The 19639-nt window shown below is 40.3% G+C and overlaps 1 protein-coding gene across 2 annotated transcripts in view; it reads right to left on the bottom strand.

The window, feature by feature from the left end:
• POMT2 (protein O-mannosyltransferase 2) overlaps positions 1 to 19639 on the bottom strand; it is a 1453485-nt gene that overhangs the window by 1013527 nt on the left and 420319 nt on the right. For both annotated transcript variants that reach the window (XM_044073901.1, XM_044073900.1), the window contains exon 10: positions 2588 to 2654. In XM_044073901.1, coding sequence (XP_043929836.1) covers positions 2588 to 2654 — 67 coding nt within the window. The remainder of the gene's footprint in view (positions 1 to 2587; positions 2655 to 19639) is intronic.

The following is a 19639-nucleotide window of genomic DNA, read 5'->3' as shown; positions in this document are numbered from 1 at the left end:
TTGGTGGATAATATACAAGGAGAAATATGAAAATAAGTACATGAGGATGGAAAGACATGTTTAGAACAAAAAAGAAGAGTATGTAAGTAGCATGAAGGATTATGAAGTAGTCTTACCTACACAGGAGAAAAAAACCTTAGGGAAGAAGAGGTGTCGGTACAATAAAGACTGGAGGAAAATAAATGGTATAGTAAAGAGGCAGAAATATATGTTGCAAGGGAGAAAAGAGAAGCAGTAACACCATGTTTAATATGAAACTCAAAGTAAAGGAAGGAATACAACATGTATGCCATGATAAGACAAATAAAAGAGGTTATAAACAAGAATGGATTATGAAAGATGTAGCTGAATATATCAGATAACTGTATGATAAATAATACAAAGAAAAAATGAAATTTGAAAATAAAGAAATTTAGTGAGGTATCAATAAGTAAGTCATATAAAAATGTAAGTAGAGGTGAACTGGAAGAGGTGTTTAAAAGTGGCAAATAGGAACAGATGGAGAGTGCACCAAAACCAGACGAAACATCCTTGGCAGGAGATCTCTTACTTAAGGAATACTGCAACAGTGATATGGAAGGACGTCTTGGGGTGACTGATATGAAGTCATACAGCTTATAGGTCATTTGTGAAAATATTACAGAACAGATTTGGAAAAATAGCAGGGGAGGTTCTTTATGAAGAAATCTATAGGGTGGACAGAAGATATCTAAGAGATATGCAGATTATGACAAAAGAGGTACCTGTATTGAGACAGTAGGGGATGAGTGTGTAAGGTAGTGATGTGGAAAAGGGATTCAGTAGTACAGAATATGACAGTTATGTTGGAAATTATTCAAGAGTATGGACTGGGGAAGGCAGACAACTTCTTTCATTTAATATATAATAATAAGTGGAATAAAGTAATTGTTAATGGATGAATTAATGAAAGGAGTGTGTATTTAGAGGGGTGTGAAGCAAAGCTGCCCCATGAGTAGAGTTTTTTTTGTTTTAATCTTAAAGCTTGGATGATAAAAAGGAAAATGAGAAATAAGATCAAAATTCCAGTATCTATGGCTTATGCTGATTTGGTCACAGTTGCTAAGAATAAAGTAAGGGAATGATTTATATAGTTGATAAAGTTAAACTACATTGGAATAATGTTTTGCAAAGATAAAAGCATTGGGGGAAAAATTAGGATATATTTCTCAGAGTGTGAGATAAGTATAATGGGGATTAAGTATGGGAAAACACAGACATGGAAGGAAAATGGAAAGTAGTATTACAAGAAATAAAGAGATCAGCAAATATATGGGGAGCATTCCAAATGCCATTTGTAAACAGTGTACCTGATAACATGCCGATAGATTGGGGAAACTGTGATACATAGGTAGGGCATATGCATTTTCATGCTGTCTAGAAAATGAACTACTGGAAATTGTTTTGGTGGTTTAAAGCTAAACACAATAAAAGAGAAATGCTCTACTGCACTAATAAAGAGTGAGGGACAGTTTTAAGGAATTCCTACTGTACATTTAGTTTCAGTTAATTTATACTGAATATTGTGTAAAATGGCAATAAGAAAGAAAGTACAATAAAAATATAACATGGTTAAGCACATGGAAAAGAATAAGGTTATATTAAAATAAGGTTAAAAGTATGGTGGAAAAAAAAAACAAAAAGGTTGAGCGATTAGGGTAGTGTGTGTATGTAGGTAAAAGTGGGAAAGCATGTTATGAGGTAATTATGGAAAGCATGAACTATGTAAAGCTATGGGTATAACAACATGTGAGTATTAAAAGGACATGGCATATTACGTTTAAACATGCAGAGAAGCAGCATTGACAATAAATTCCACCAATAAAATCCACAATAAAATGCAACCTTTTATAATTAATATACAAAGATCCCCTGGTACCTTGGTGCCAGAAGATTTTTATATATTTAATACAACAAAAGTTATGCCAGAGTTTCAGATATCACTGGTGGAATTTATTGATTTTGAATAATGTTATCCAGCCATTTGCTGCTAAGCAGAGTGGCACTTGGTATGCTCTAGTAAGAGTCCAGGCCAAACAAAATCATCTTAAAATAATAAACACATAAATTCTGAGGTTGACTAACCCTTTACAGTGTCAATCATTAAAACGATGGGTACCTGTGTCTCAGATTCCTGTACAGAAGATGAGTCTACTGTCAAGACAGCCCGGTGTGTGCATGCCTGGGGAAGGTGCAGCTCTCTCTGTGAAGTTTAGTTTAGTGTACCTGGTACACAGCAAAGTCCTCTTCTCTCAGGTACACCGGCAAACTGCTTACTGAGCAAGTATGTCTCATACTAGGAACAAACTCTCTGAAAGTTAGTGGCCTGTCATGGCAGACAGATGGGCTCTACCTGTACCTTTCATAGGTTCTATATATGAAACTCTGTGTAGGTGAGAGGTAAATGGTCTGACCTTAGAGGCAACTATTACAATTATGAGGCTGTAAATAGTAAAAAATAGCGAACTTGTCATTAGAAACTGGATGAACTTAGCAGGCAAATTTGACTATGAAGAATGGCATTATCTATCTATCCAGTGCAATGAAGATCAGCAATAAGGCCACTTACCGATGTTTTCTGTAGGCTTCTTTATGATCCACAGGTTATTATGGTCCTTATGAGTATACGCTGTGATCTACAATGACAGACAAACCCCGCAGAAAAGTGAATTTGCTTCTCTTAACAATACTAAGCAGGAACATGCTTAATAAGCAAATCATTCTGGTTGGCAAGTTCTGCTAACTCCTGAGTTCTACTTCAAAAAAATAAATGACATACATCTTATTTTAAAAAAAAAGTAACTTCTAGCTAGGACACACACTATCACACTAAAACAGCAAACCAAAGTGATGGCAGTTGTGACACCCCACCACTGGACCAGCAATTAAGGAGCCTCAATCCTCATCACCAGCACCAGTGGGGAAAGTACACTGAGAGGATTACAAGTTACACATACAGTATTCCAGATGCAGCTCTCCGCATTAAGTGCAATTTCCCTTTAGAGCACACAGAGACCACAGTCAGTCTGGGGCTGTTTACTCCCTCTTTCTCCAGATCCCAAAAAGACTCCCCACTGTCACAGCTACAGAGTAGACATCTCAGCTGAGTGGCCAAGCCAAGACCTCTACTCTTTGAGGTTTGATTTACCACACACAGACACACACACACACACACACACACACACACACACACACACACACACACACCTGGGAAAGGCTGTCACAGGTTGACAAGCTATGCCTCCTTTTGCCCAGATACTAAGGTAGTTATCACTGGCACCAGCCAACTCCTTATCAGCTACTTTAAGGACCTTAGCAAAGGGTGTCCAATCTTACTGTCTAACATTACTATTAATACAAATGGTAGTTTGACCAACAGCAGACTATTAGGAGTGGCCTACACAGTGTCACAAAATAAATATGCAATTACTCTCAAAACTTAAATATTTCCACACAGATCAGCCACAATGAAATGTTTAAATATATCTAATAATAAATAATAAAAGAACAATGCTATATATGTGTGTGTGTATATATATATATATATATATTTTTTTTTTCACACTGACAGAGTTCAGCATCACAGGAAGTACTTAAAACAACATGGTAGGACAGGTTCAAATAAAGAAAAATATATAAACTAAGCTTCACTATATTCCTGACTGAATCTAAGAAAATTAGTATACCCTAGTTAACTTACTTAAGAGCAAGGCAGATGTGGTGGAAGGATCTTCTAATTGTTGTCAGGTCAAAGACATAATACAAAATGCTCTCTCTCTCTCTAAGAGACCTCTCAAATTAATATCTCAAATATTACTGCTGGGATAGTTTGCAGAATTACATCATTTCTTGTCATCTGACTTTATCTCAGGTGAAACATCCACTGCTGGAAGCTATTTAGCATCTACCTGTGAAAATACATAGACTTCAGATCTTTGGCAGATGCTGGAAGTCATAAAACAATTGATTCCATCATGCATTCACAGGTAGTGATTAGTTCACTCCGAAGACAATATAGAAAGCATCTCAGCACAGAATCTATGTCTCCGACCTAGCCTATAAAGTCATTTAATTTCAGCTATTTTTTGAAGTTAACCTCCTGTATTCCAGTTTCCACTTTTAAAACATATACATTTAGAAAGGCACAATAGTGCATGTACATTTCTGTTCTCTTCCAGCAGGGCACACTGTGATTCCATTTTAAACCCAAACATTTTGCAGATACCCTTTTCAACACACACATCTGTACAAGCAGTTTGATATACACATGACATACAGTTCTAATACAGTTGTAACAAAAGCATCTTATATAAATCATGTTCATCACAAATGACATATAATTATTTACAAACTTCCAGATAGCTGTGTTAGCAGTATCACCTTTTGTGAAAGCAGTCACCAGAGCTGTAAAGACTGAACTGTTATATATGGCCATCTACATACAAGACTAGAAGCAGCATTACTACATGGTCATCTATGCAGAGAAATACAGTATCTACACTGGGCAATGAAAGAAACTTACACAGCAGGCTAATCTATCTTCATTTTGCTATCAGTAAGAGACATTCAGAACCTTCATGCTGGCTTATAGTAAAACTCTTCTTAGAAATTGAATCACAGTTACCTCTAGTTTTCCTACAGTGCTGCATATTTAACATTCATGTCATTCATTTTTAACTTAAATTTATTAAAGACCTCTACAACACAACACATCAGAGCTCCCTCTATGCTGACAGCTTCTCAGAAGTATGGAATAAGGGTTGTTCTGTTCTTAAAAGGCAGGGTTTCATAAAATTCCTGGGTGATGTCATGAAGCAGGGCTGTGCAGTGCTGATAGCTCAATGCAGGATACCAAAGAGGGCTACACAGGGATTAGATGCAGGCAATAAAGTTCCGGGTGGTTGATACAATATACCTTTCTGTACAAAAAGTAATGATGAGGTGCATTTTTTTAACAAAATCATTGCATATCACATTACCGAGAAAAGCCAAGCTGTCTTTGGTCTGCAGTAGCAGCTCAAGGTAAAAATTGCACACCAATGTGCACAAAAGGCTGCAAATGTAATGGAGGGACCAATCACCCACTAGTTTGGGAAAAAGGGGGGACAATCCATTTTCTTTCTCCTATCAGAAGGGTGATAGTAATGAGGTCCAATCATATCACTTTACTAAAAATTAGTTTGGTACCATTATGGTTAGTAATCAGATGTAAAGTGAGGTCATTTTCTTTTTGACAAACATCACCCTGTTTGTGAAAACAAGATTTTGCCATTTCATGCATTTAATCATTCTCCAGTTTCTTAAGTTGAAATTATTGACTGAATTACATATACAAACAGAGGCCCCTGTACAAGCAGCAAGAAAAGACTAAAATTATAAAGATCATTCTTGGTTACCTGTGAAATACGAGACTAGTTTTAGCCTTTTCCGTATGACTCATGACCTCTGTTCTGGTCTAAATGACTCCACAAGAAATGCACAACATGAAGTGAACCATATAAGCAGGAAACCTTTGAAGTGCAGCATACAGGCTAATTATTATCCTCTTTGGACCATAAGAACTGGATCATTAAAACTTAGTTAGTGTAAATGGTTAACAATTAAGACAAACGTATGGCTTATATTTTATTTTATTTATTTATTGACATTTGTTGACCGGGAAAGTCCACTGGGTCAGAAACCCATTTTCAGTGGAGGCCCAGAGAGAAAAGCTCCACAGTGAGCAAAGTAACATCAGATTATAGGAGATAGGTAAGTTATACAATTTTATTACACTATATAAAAAATATAGACAACAATCATCACATCATAGCAAACTTCTTCTTTTTTTTTTTTACAAATACTGTAGCACCTTCTATTTAACATAGAGGTGAAGGTAAAGACATTTTGTAGAAACAATAAATTAATATTTAATTCAATTTAAATACATTGCCTTAAGAACTGATATTTTTTTCACCAGGGAATGAGTCAAGGAGAAACTGTAGGTGGATTGGTCATTAGTGATTGGTTACAGCTTTGGATAGAGGGACTAATAAGGAAAAGGTTATGGAGGTCTGGTATTAAGGAAGCAAGGTCATATGGGGCTGTTAAGATAGTAGCTCTTTAGTGAGAATTTAAAAGCATTAAGGGAATTTAAAAGTAATAGATGTTGGTAGAGTATTCCATAATTTAGCTATGGAATAGGAGTATAGGTTTTGTCCTGCTCTTTTGTTTGGTTTTGATATGATCAGAAGTTGTTTATTTGTGGACTGCAGATGTCTTGAGGGGGTGTAGAGTTGAAGAGTTGACAGCAGAGCTGGGAATTTCTCTGGGTTATATACTAGTTTGTGAGCCCCAGAGTTAGTTGGGTGTAACTGAGGTATTGGGAGAATTCATACCAATTAAGCAGTTTGATAGCTTGGCAATGATATGTGCAGTGTTGCAAGCCTGAGGCAAATTTTGCAATTTTGTAGTAGCAGCACTATAGTTTATTAAAGAGGGAGGAGTGAAGGTTTGTGAAAATGGGAATACGTAAAAGAAAAAGGGAAAGACTTGACCAGCTTGATTTTTGTGGGTTCATCCATCTACTTTTGATGCCGGCAGAGTTTACCTAGTTTAAAGCGAGTTATTTTTATAGTGTTAAGAATGTGTTGCTCATAGGAGAGCTTACTGTCTATTGTTATACCAAGCAGTTTTGTAGAACGAACAATCTGAACTTCTGTTTTATCTTGGGAGTAAATTTTAAAGTCTTGTGGGGTTAGTTTGGTGGAAAAAATAAGTAATTTAGCTTTTTTTGGCATTTAGAAGTAACTGAGAGTCATTAAGCCAGGTTTCTATGGATTCAGTGGAGGAGATACTGCAGGAGTCCTTGGAGAAGAAACTCCAACTCCAAAGGGCAGACGAGCCTGAGAAGGGGTGGGGTTGCCTCTGGCCACCAAACGTTGATCCACCAAACTCACGACGTCCGCCTCGGAGAGGCTCCTAGAAGACGAACGGACAATCATGAAAGAGACTCTGGTTGTTGCAGAAAGGGACTGGGCAGCTGACCCACAAAGGGGTCTAAGGATGATGGATACTTTGTCCTGGGAGGAACCGGTTCTAGTGTTGGCACTGTGAGGGTGGGTAAAGCCTGCTGAGGCATTGTAAGAGAGGTTGGTACTCAAACCAAAACCAAAGATGCCGGTGCTGGTGCCGAGGAGTCTTCAACTTGTAGCTTTGGTACCTTAACTTTTGGTTCTGAGGTAGTTGGAACCGGAGTCTTATGTTTTTGGGCCACCGGTGCTGTGCCTGAAGCAGGCACCAAGTGGCTCTTCTTTTTGGAAGAGTCAGATTTAGAAGTGTCAGCCTTGGACAAAGCTTCACTGAACGAGGTTTTTAATAAGCCCTTTAGAATGAGCTTGTTTCGATGCTCGATCAAAGCCCGATGACAGAAGGCCTGGCAGATGTCACAATTTAAATCTAGATGGGGAGTTCTGAAACAATAAACACAAGAAAGATGCCCATCTAAATTGGGCATCTTTCTTCCACAGTCTTGGCACTGTTTGAACCCAGAAGTGCCTTTTTGTATTTCCGCCATTTTGCATTGACAAGAACACACAAACACACACACACAGTACAGATTGGAAAATCTGCCAGCTATGGTAGATAAGAATACTAAAATGGTAATTGGAAGAAACAGAAAAAGGGAGGTACCAATGATGGTACAGAGAAATACCCCAAGGAGCAAGAAAGGCAGACAGAGAAAAGTATTCAGACACTCACACAGTAACCAAAGTTATAAATAGTAATCAGAAAAAGAACAGTTCATCAATGTAATCAAAATAGGTAGTATTCCAATAGAGGCTGTCCAGATTGTAAACCATAAAGTTGCAAATTCAATCCACAGAAATTTGCTTTATAAATTTTTATTTTCTCACAAAATACAATAAAGTTGAAGGATTAAGCGCTTTCATCTCATGACCAGAGACTTCATCAGAATCAATACATAAAAGGCTTAAAACATTTAAATATACCTCTCCATTTAAAAAACACAGCTCATTGGTTGTGTATTTAACAAGATAATTGGCTAGTCACCAAAATTTAAAGCTCAAATTCCCAATATTTTAATCCTTGGAAAAAATGCACCTTAAATTACTACATATAATTGTACATGGATTACAACACATAAACAATATATTAAAAACAATTAAAATATATTAATAAATAGATACATATATTTTTGTGTACATTTAATATGCAATACATGTATGCACATACATACACATATTATAATAAAATTTAATTTAATATTCAATTAATAATGCATTTCTACCCTTTTTGGGTCTGCTACTTTCAGTTTGAGAACCAGGGTAATAGATGGTCATTAAGGCCAGGATAGTGAACCGCATCCAACCTAAGTTGCTAAATCAACTCATGAAACTCCAATTTTGTTTCTCAGTCACCTCCTCTCTCATTGTGCATTACTTCTTCTAGCACCCAAAACTTGAATTCCGCTTGATGACATGCTAATCTATGCCTATATAAGGCATTATATTCATTTTTCTTATTTACATCCCTCATATGTTCATATATGCGTTGCCTAAGGCATTGTTCTGTCTTGCCTATGTAGTATGCCCAGCATATTGTACAATAAGTCAGGTAAACTACCGTACCCTTTGTATAGCAGCTAGCATATTTCTGGGCTTTTAACAAATATTTAATACTAGGGATATATAATTATTTTTGCCAGCTATATGTGGACATTGTGTACACCTCCCACATTTAAATGCACCTATTCTAGTACTGGTTCCTATAGTTGTCTCTACCCTCTTCTGTTCATAAATTTCTTTAAGATTCTTGTTCCTCCTAAAGCTGATCCTCAGAGGTTTAGAGAAGCATTCAACTTTAGAGGGTGTTCTATTGAAAATATTCCAAACGGTGTTAATACATCTTTTGACCCATCCTATATTGTTATGGTAGGTCAATATCAAATATGGATTGGACTCCATACACTGTTCCTTGCCTTCCAAACAAATTATTAACAGAATTAAGAAATGAGATAATACGTGTAATGAAACCGGACAAAGGGGAGGGGTGGTCCTTATGGAGCATTGGGACTACATAGCTAGGATGTTGGAAATTCTTAATAACAATTTACATTATTCTGTGGTATCCAAAAATGAAGTGAATATTTCCTATAGAAGAATTGACCTCATGTTAGAGGACAATTTAATGCAGGGCCTTATAGATATGGAATTTTACCACTTTTTAAGGGTGCCTAACCCGATTATACCAGCTATCTTTGGATACATAAGATACATAAAGGGATTGAAAACCCACCCTTGAGGCCCATCGTTACAACCAGGGGTTCTAAAACACAACCCATGGCTATTTTTCTTGATACCAAAGTAAAAAAATTTCATACAAAATACCCTCACATTCTTATAGACTCCTGGGATTTCTTGAATAAAACTGGAAAACAGTATATTTTGTGAATTCTATATTTCTGACTATAGATGTCAGAGATTTGTTTTCAGTGATTCCCAATGAGACTGGAATGGATTGGTTTGAACAAATAATTTTAGAATTTGGTTTCCTAACAGCTGATGAATAGTGTTGGAAAATATGGAAACAGTCTTAAAATTTAATTATATATACTTCCAGGGAGATATTGACCATCAACTACATGGGGTGGCTATGGGTTCCTCATGTGCACCCATATATGCCAATATAGTTATGCTGTATTGGGAGAAACATTTTGTTTTTGGATCCCATTACTCAGATTATATTCGAGAATATTATAGATTTTTGGATGATATTCTTATAGTTTGGGGGGGGGGAGAAGACTTGATACCAGAATTTATGAATTATTTGAACCATACCACAAATTTTTTGGAGTTTACTTATAAAATTGATGTTGAGGAGGCCCATTATTTGGATGCTAAATAACAAAAGATAAACAGAATAAAACCTATAAGTCAAGCATATTCCGAAAGAAATGCTTCTCCATTTCATATTTACACTATGACAGTGACCATCTATCTTTTTTAAAAAACAATATTGTTAAAGGCCAGATGGTTCGTATTGCTCGGATGACATCTGATAGAGATGATTTTCTGAAAGAAATGGAATTTGTCCATCAGTTATTTAAGGAAAGAGGATATCCTGATAGGGTTATTGGTCCTATTAAAGACAGTATTATACAAGGTTGGGGTACAAGCCACTACTTAATAGTGAATGTATTTATAGACAGAGGGGAGAGAACATTAAAGAAGGCAAGGAACACTGTATGGAGTCCAATCCATATTTGATATTGACCTACCATAACAATATAGGATGGGTCAAAAATAGAAGTTATGTTCTTACCATAACGTTCCATGTTAGTTGTCTTCTTCTCGCCTTCTTCTTGCTGGATGGGTTCGGAGCCGACCTCGGCTCCGACTCGGCCACTCTAAAAGCTCGAGAGTTGGTTCCACCGGCTCGAGGCTCCCCTTATATCCCACAATGCTAGGCGAGAGTTACCTCAGATCTCGTTTGTAAGCTAACCCCAGCTTATAATAGTAACAGAATAACTCTAACAGAGTCCACCTCTAACAACAGGAAGAAAGAAGGGTGACCTACATCCTGATCCAGGAAATATGCACAACAGCATATGCCTAAGAAAGAGGTGGTAGAAAGAGAGGTCACAATCACAACTCCTCTAGGTCTGTCCAGGCCAGGGGAAGGAGGGTGGGCAAGAAGAAGGCGAAGAAGACAACTAACATGGAACGTTATGGTAAGAACATAACTTCTATATGTTAAGTTGTCTATCTCGCCTTCATTCTTGCTGGATGGGACAGCGTCCTAGCACTTTGTCCCGGGTGGCCTAACGGAACAGACTCCTGAGAACAGTGGAACCAAAGTTAGCTCTATGCCTAGAAGCTAAATCCAACTTATAATGAGAAATGAAAGTGTGAGGAGTAGCCCAAGTAGCGCTGCACAAATGGTGTCAATAGGCAGTCTGTCTTGGAAGGCTAAAGAAGTAGCCAAAGCTCTGGTGGAATGGGCCTTAGGTTTATTAGGCAGTTTTGGTGTCTAATTTCATATACAAGGGAAATCAAAGATGTTAGCCATCTGGATAATGATACCTTTGAAACTGAAAGTCCCTTTCTGCTTTCGCATAGGAGACAAACAGCTGATCAGATTTTCTGAATTGTTTTGTTCTATCCAAGTAGTACCTCAATTGACGATGAACATCCAGGCAGTGTAATTTTTGTTCAGACCTATTGGAATATTCTGGAAAAAGACAGGGAGGTCAATGCTTTGATTTAGATTTGACGTCGAGACCACCTTAGGCAAAAAGGACGGGTTAGTTCGTAAGGATACTCTGTCCTTATGAAACAATAGATAAGGAGGTCGACAGCTGAGTGCTTGAAGCTCTGAAACTCTTCTAGCTGAAGTAATAGCTACCAGAAAGAGAGTCTTCCATGATAGCAGTTTTAAAGAACAGGATGCTGCAGGTTCGAAAGGGGTAGAATCAAAGAAGTAAGAACTAAATTTAGGTCCCAAGGAGAAGGAGGATTTCTTATAGGAGGTCTGAGCAGAAAAACTCCTTTCAAAAATGCTTTGCAAAGCTTGTGGGACATTAAGGCAGATTCAGAAATACCCACATGAAAGTTAGAAATAGCTGCCAATTGAACTTTAAGAGTAGAGGGAGATGAACCTGCATGGAAGAGTTCAGCTAGAAAATCAAGGACTATTTGGATGGAAGCAGTGAAAGGATCTATGTCCCTTCCTTGAGCCCAATATGTGAAGCGTTTCCACTTACTCAAATAAATCTTCCGAGTGGAAGATTTATGGGAAGCTATCAATATATCTCGAACAGAGTGAGATAACTGAGGAAGCCTGGCTAAGGTTGGAACTGGAGGAACCAAGCAGTGAGGTTCAGAGAGGGGAGGGAGCGATGTAACTGACCCGACTGATGGATCAAAAGATCTGGAACTAGGTCCAGATGCCACGGTCGCTCCAATAGACATTGATGTAGAAAGGGGAACCACACCTGTCGAGGCCAGTACGGAGCAATGAGGATCAATGAGGCCTTCTGAGCGATAGCTTTCTGTATCACTTGAGAGATTAGTGGGAAGGGAGGAAATGCATACAGAAGTCCCCGGGGCCAAACTTGGACTAGAGCGTCTCTGCTGGGTTGGCCTGGTAAAGGGAATAGAGTGAAATATTCTCTGCACTTGCTGTTTTGGGGAGTAGCAAAAAGATCGCAGCAAGGCTGACCCCACTTGAGGAAAATTTCTCTCACAACAGAGTCTTTCAGAGACCACTCGTGAGGCATGAGGATAGCTCTGCTCAACTTGTCCGCAATTTGATTGGACTTCCCGGGGATGTGCGTTGCTATCAGAAAACGCTGAGAAGAAATCGCCCATTGCCACAATCCGAGTGCTTCTCGACACAGGGGGTATGACCTGATTCCGCCTTGTTTGTTGATGTACCACACTACAGACATATTGCCTGTCTGGATTGCAATCGTTCCCAAGGGAAGAGAGTCTTGAAGGGCTTGCAACGCTAAAAGCACTGCTCTCATCTCCAGAACATTTATGTGCAAGTGGTATTCGTTTGGTTGCCATGTGCCCTGGACCGTCCTGCCCTGATAATGCCCCCCCCACCCGATCAGGGAGGCATCCGTTGTCAGAGTAGCAACCGGAGGGGGTGGAACAAAGGGTCTTCCCAACAAGAGCTGAGGGGAAGACATCCACCACATGAGATGATTTTTGCACGCCTGCGTGATCATAATGGTGTGAGACATTGGAAGTTGCTGGTATGACCATTGAGTAAAGAGCATCCATTGAAGGATCCGCATGTGGAATCTGGCTAATGGAAGCAGAGGTATGGCCGCCATAATTCCCAACACTTTCAGAACTAACCTGGCTTTGATTCTGTTGTTGTTGAAAAGGAGTGAGACCAGTTTGTGAATGTCTGTTATTCTCTGATGTGTTAGTCTCAGACATGTCTACTGTGTCTAGATATGCGCCTATGAAAGTAATAGCACGACAAGGCGACAAAACAGACTTTTCGCAATTTATTGAAATGCCTAGCTTTTGACAAATGCGAAAAGTGTAATCCTGGCCATCAGAAGGAGATGCTTGGTGGGAGCTGTGAGGAGCCAGTCGTCCAAATATGGAAACACCTGGAATCCTTGTCGTCTCAGGTGAGAAGCTACCACTGCCATGCATTTGGTAAACACCGGGGCAGTGGTGAGACCAAAGGGCAGGGCCCTGAACTGAAAATGACTGGTTCCCAGCCTGAAGCGGAGGAATCTTCTGGAGCGTCTGTTCATTTTATGTGATAGTACGCATCCTGAAGGTCTATAGAGCACATCCAGTTCCCTTTTCCCAATAGGTGAAGGATGGACTGCAGCGTGACCATCCGAAATCTTGTTTTCTTGACTGATCTGTTCAAGACACTGAGATCCAAAATTGGTCTCCAGTCCCCTGTTTTCTTTGGAACTAAAAAGAACCTTGAGTAGATTCCGGATCCTTGCTGGTCTGCTGGAACTGGCTGAATTGCTCTTTTTGCAAGCAGTTTTGAAATCTCTAAAACCGCTAGATCCCTTTGAGCGGGTGGAACATCTGGAAGGGATTTTTTTGATTGATTTGGAAGGCGAAGAAAGGGGATAGAATAGCCTTCGGAAATGATGGACTGTACCCATTTGTCTTGAGTCAGGGATAGCCAGGCTTCTGGGTACAGTGACAATCTTCCCCGACTGCCTCCGAAGGTGAGCAGTCGGGCAACACCTCAGGGATGCTGAAAGGGCTTGTCAGAGAAGGTTTCCCGATTGCCCTGGTTCTGCGGACCCCCCCTGCCCCTAGGGCGACGTCTACCATTGTTATTCCCGCCTCTGCCTCTGGCGGGGAAACAACTCTGTGCGTCAGGCGAAGTCCCTTGAGATTGTTTACGGAACCACATCTTTCCACCTTTCTGGCCTTTGGGGTAAGGCCTAGAAGGAGTAGAAAAACGGACTCAGACGGCAGAAAGGGTCTTGCCATCAGTTTCGCACCTAGTCAAGGTTTCTTTCACTTGAGGACCAAAGAGAGATGATCCATCAAACGGGGAGTTAGTGAAAGATGTCTTGAAGGGGTCCGCAAAATTGCATAGCCGCATCCAGGCATGCCTACGTAAGGCCACACCTGTCCCTGCGGCTCTACTCGCTCCATCAGCCGCGTAAGAAAGAAGGCGCATGGAGGAGTTGGTTATGGAGTTAAGGGTAGCCAGCTGCGTGTTCATCTTATCTTGAAAACCCGCAGCTGTAGGGTCCTTTAACATTTCACTCGCTTCCTTGATCAAGTCCCTTTGAAGACGAGTAAAATGGCATAGGTAGTTCAGCGAACGCATGGTAAATGTCGCTGATGAGAACATCCGCTTGCCGTACCTGTCCATGGACCTAGATTCCTTGTTAGGTGGATGGACAGGTACTGAAGGATCAGCTAGCTCCTTCTTAGTGGCAGCAGCTACCACCATAGCATCCACAGAGACTCCTTTCGTCAAGAACTGTTTGTCTGCTGGTGCCGTTATAAACTTGGAGGGTCTCCTGGGAGTGGGGTCCACTGAATCAGGAGCCGTCCATGCCTTCTTAGCAACCACCTGCATGAGGGGGTCAAAGGGGAGACACCCAGGAGGTGGAAGGGCGAGAGCCAAACGCCTCAAGATACACAGATTCATCCTCCGAAGGGTTGAGGACTGGCCAATTTCCCCTCTGCTTCAGGATCTCTAGAATGTCTGCAAATGAGACATCTTCAGAAGGGGAACGGGGGGAACCCTCAGAATCATCTAAATCTGTGTCAGACGTGATGGACTCAGGTGAGTCAATGTGTTTCCTCTTACACTTCCTCTTCCGTGGGGCCTCTTCTGCCAAATCAGGAGAGGCCTCGGAAGAGGATGAAATCCCCACAGGGGGTTCCTGAGGAGCTGGCTCTCTGCGGTCCGGGATGAGGGAGTGAGTAGACTTGACCTGAGGCACCGTAGAGGGAGGGGCGGACGGAGCCGACTGTGGAGTAGAGCCAGGCTCTAACACACTCCGCATGACCTCGAATGCACCCCTGTCAGGCAAAGCCAGAGGTCCCCGCTCCGAGAAGCTAAGAACCCCCCTCGGCACCGACAGTGATGGCTCCGAGGCCGATGTCGGAGCCGAACTCACCAGCGCCGAAGCTCCAAGAGGAAGAGCGGGGTCGGACAAGGGTCCGATGCCACTCACCCCCTGGGAGCCGACGAGGGAAGTCCGGCGCCGAGATTCTTCCAAGGAAGAAATCGGAGCCGACGACGGAGCCGAAGACAATTGTATCGGCTCCGACGCTACCACAGTCTCGGTTCCGACGCGACCCGGCTCCGAGCTCAAGAGAGTCGAAGGAGGAATATATTGATGGACCGGGGCAGGCATCGACTGATGAGTCGGGCTCTGAAGCATCTGGGCCAGTGCCTCGGACTTAAGAAGTCGACTCACTACCCTCTGAAGGTCATGATCCGACAGCCTCGATGACCTAGAGGAGTGAGATCTTTGGCTCCGTTCAGACAGCAGGGGAGATCCTGGAGCCGAGTGAACGGAGCCAAGGGATGGTGACCTGGACCTCTTCCTAGTTGTCGGCTCCGAAGGTCTGGTCGGAGCCGACACGGAATTTAATACCTCGGCTCCAGCCGGAGCCGAGGAACCACAGAAACTGTGGACTGAGACTCATCGGCTCCAGCCGGAGCCAATGTAGGCAGAGGCTTAGAAACCTTAGGTCTCGGCTCAGTTGTCGGAGCCGAAGACCTAGATGCCTTAGAGGGCTTCCTGTAGATACAGAAAGGGAATCCTCTGGCTTGAGTAAGCCCTTAAAATTAATTTATTTTTCTTTCCTGCAGGACCCTGGGGCTGAAGCCATGGCACACAACACAGGAGTCCTGCAGGTGCAAAGGTCCCAGACAGTAGACACAAGAAGTGTGAGCGTCTGTCAGAGACATTTTCTGACAGCACGCATCACACTTCTTGAATCCGGAGACCTTTGCTTCTTTAGACATCTCAAAAGGTGTAATCACACACACAGTCACAAACACACTAATTACACCCTGTCTAGTTTAAATTATAATAAACCACTAACTAGGTTTTTAAAATAAGAAAAATAACACACACACTCCACTAGGGAAAGAAAAAAGGCCTGTAGGCCCAAGGGAAGAACTTAAAGTTCTTGAGGGAAAAAAAACAGGAATTTTTTTAAAAAGGGGATAAGAATTCCTCTAAACTAAGGGAAATAAGTAAAAATATTAAAAATAAAGGGGTTTAAATAGACTAATTTCACAAGAAAAGTCACTTACCAAGAACCGGTAGAAAACCAACACCTCGATAGCTGTAGCGGCAAACGAGATCTGAGGTAACTCTCGCCTAGCATTGTGGGATATAAGGGGAGCCTCGAGCCGGTGGAACCAACTCTCGAGCTTTTAGAGTGGCCGAGTCGGAGCCGAGGTCGGCTCCGAACCCATCCAGCAAGAATGAAGGCGAGATAGACAACTTAACATGATGTATTAACACCGTTTGGAATATTTTCAAGAGAACACCCTCTAAAGTTGAATGCTTCTCTAAACCTCTGTGGATCAGCTTTAGGAAGAACAAGAATCTTAAAGAAATTTATGAACAGAAGAGGGTAGAGACAACTATAGGAACCAGTAATAGAATAAGTATATTTAAATGTGGGAGGTGTACACAATGTCCACATATAGCTGGCAAAACATAATTATATATCCCTAGTATTAAATATTTGTTAAAAGCCCAGAAATATGCTAGCTGCTATATAAAGGAGGTAGTTTACCTGGCTTATTGTACAGTATGCTGGGCTTACTACATAGGTAAGTCAGAACGATGCCTTAGGCAACGCATATATGAACATATGAGGGATGTAAATAAAAAAAATGAATATAATGCCTTATACAGGCATAGATTAGCATGTCATCAAGCGGAATTCAAGTTTTGGGTGCTAGAAGAAGTAATGCCCAATGAGAGGGGAGGTGATTAAGAAACAAAACTGGAGTTTTGTGAGTTGATCTGGCAACTTAGGTTGGATGCGGTTCACTATCCTGGCCTTAATGACCATCTATTACCCCGGTTCTCAAACTGAAAGTAGCAGACCCAAAAAGGGTAAAAATGCATTATTAATTGAATATTAAATTTAATTTTATTTTAATATGTGTATGTCTGTGCATACATGTATTGCATATTAAATGTACACAAAAATATATGTATCTATTTATTAATATATTTTAATTGTTTTTAATATATTATGTGCTGTAATCCATGCACAATTATATGTAGTAATTTAAGGTGCATTTTTTCAAGGATTAAAATATTGGGAATTTGAGCTTTAAATTTTGGTGACTAGCCAATTATCTTGTTAAATACACAACCAATGAGCTGTGTTTTTAGATGGAGAGGTATATTTAAATGTTTTAAGCCCTTTATGTATTGATTCTGATGAAGTCTCTGGTCATGAGATGAAAGTGCTTAATCCTTCAACTTTGTTGTATTTTGTGAGAAAATAAAAATTTATGAAGTCAATTGCTGTGGATTGAATTTGCAACTTTATGGTTTACAATCTGGACAGCCTCTATTGGAATACTGCCTATTAAAGTTATAAATAGTATCAAACAGAAAAATATCTAACTATATACTTACAGAAAGTAATTTTTAAAGAACTTAGCTGAGAGCAACAGCTGACGCGTCTTGCTGACAGAGCGGCAAATGAGATCAGGTAACGAAGAGAGGGACACTGTGAGTAGAGTCTTAGCTCGAGAGTTGTTTTGGTTGGCGCGAGCTGTATAACGGCCGAGGGAGTTCTGAGGATCCAAACAGGAACCAATTCCTCAAGAATGCATGAAGACTGACAACATCAGATGCTGGGTTTCTATACATTCAAATGTTTTTGGGTTATTTTTAGGAGGTCTTGAAAGTTTTTGGAGTAGGATATGATTGTGGAGTTGTCCTCATATTGGACGAGTGTGGTTTGAGGGAAGAGTACGTGTAAAATGTTTCTGAAAATATTAACCTGCAGGGGGTCTGAGGATGGACCTTTATAATTTTAATTAGTACTAAAGCTAAGTTCAGTATTTATCTTTCCAGCATCACTCATTAGTTTCAATAAAACCTAGAAGAAAACATTCAAAATGTAAACTCATGTTGTCATGTCTGGCAAAGCAAATGTATTTTGTGAGTATGAGTGAGTGAGTGAGCATGTGAGTGAGTTGTGCGAGTGGCAAAGTCATTCTGAATTCTTAAACTAATCTCCATGCTCCCCAGTCTTCAGCTTTAACTCCCCCCACACCCACATACAAACAGGTGAAGCTCTACCTGTTCTTCCGATTAGGTGAATAACTCCGCTAGCATTTTCCTTCAAGGCCATCTTGGCTTGCTGAATAGTTTTTTCTTCCTTCTCTCTGGTCCTTCATAATCTTCCCACACAGCACCCACATTCCTCACCTGCTTTTCAGTTATAACTTGACTTTGCCTCCATATATAATCAAGTTGCCAATTTTCATATCCTACAACTTCTTTCCCATGATACATGACTTTAATCCTTTGCTCATTCTTTCTTTGTGGGAACTTCACATCTATTTTGCTGTCATCATTTTTACAGCTTTCCTACTGCACATCATAAAAGATCAACATACTTGGCTCTGTAGCCACAGTCCTGTGTCTCTCTGCTGCTTTTAAACCCCTTTTTCAAGACGCACACTGCTGCATAACCTGTACTGCCAAGTGTCCCTGCTACTTTTGTGAAAATTCCTTTTAAACTGTATCTGAACCTCTAATGAAGCCACTGCCGATCAGTAAGGTAACCCTATTATGCAGTGTTCTGTTCTTCTCTTGCAGGTGGCAGATAACAGTAAGTTAACACAGATAACTAGGTAGAAGTTACAAATTATACTGAGCTACTGCTAACAGTGCAGGCCATGCAGACATCAAGGGCATCGCTCTTAATTTCAAATAAAAGAAAGAAAAAGAAAACACAGAGCAGTACAATAAAGTACCACATACTAAAAATATCAATATTGACATGAGCAGTGTAGGTGCAATAACAGACTAAATCACACAGTTAGTACCATATTTAAACAAATATTCATAAATATTCATGTGAAACACGTACAACATTCTGTGACAGAAAGGCAAGGTCCTTCTGCATATCATGCTTGTGTTACAACATTTACTTGATTTAACAGAGCGCACAGCATTCAAAGTATACTCCAGAAAACTATGCTGATCTTCTTTATCATCTGGTGAAAACACCTTTTCATTCTACAACCTATACCAAATGACTTCTATGTTGAGTACACCTCCCTTCCATTTACCCAAGAGAAGACGCTCAGCTTTTAATGTGGATCAGGATTCAGTTAGGCCTATTCTGTGAAGGACATAAAAATGTGTTAATCGGAGGAGCAAGACAGAGGATAATAAAGAACTAGAACCTTACAGCAAAGGAAGTAGTAGGAGATAAAGCAATCACAACATGTAATAATGCAAGGGACAGAAGTAAAGGCATCCTGAGGGCCAGCAGCAAGGATGTAATATACACTGGAAAATCAAGTGTAGAAAGTTAACATACAGCCACATTGGACATATATCTGCATGTCAATAATGACTTCTAAATAAACTACAGCA

The sequence above is a fragment of the Protopterus annectens genome, chromosome 6.part0, assembly GCF_019279795.1.
Source record: "Protopterus annectens isolate FY-2018-M chromosome 6.part0, PAN1.0, whole genome shotgun sequence".
In the NCBI taxonomy this organism is placed as follows: Eukaryota; Metazoa; Chordata; order Ceratodontiformes; family Protopteridae; genus Protopterus; species Protopterus annectens.
This window is presented reverse-complemented; position numbering and strand designations above follow the sequence as displayed.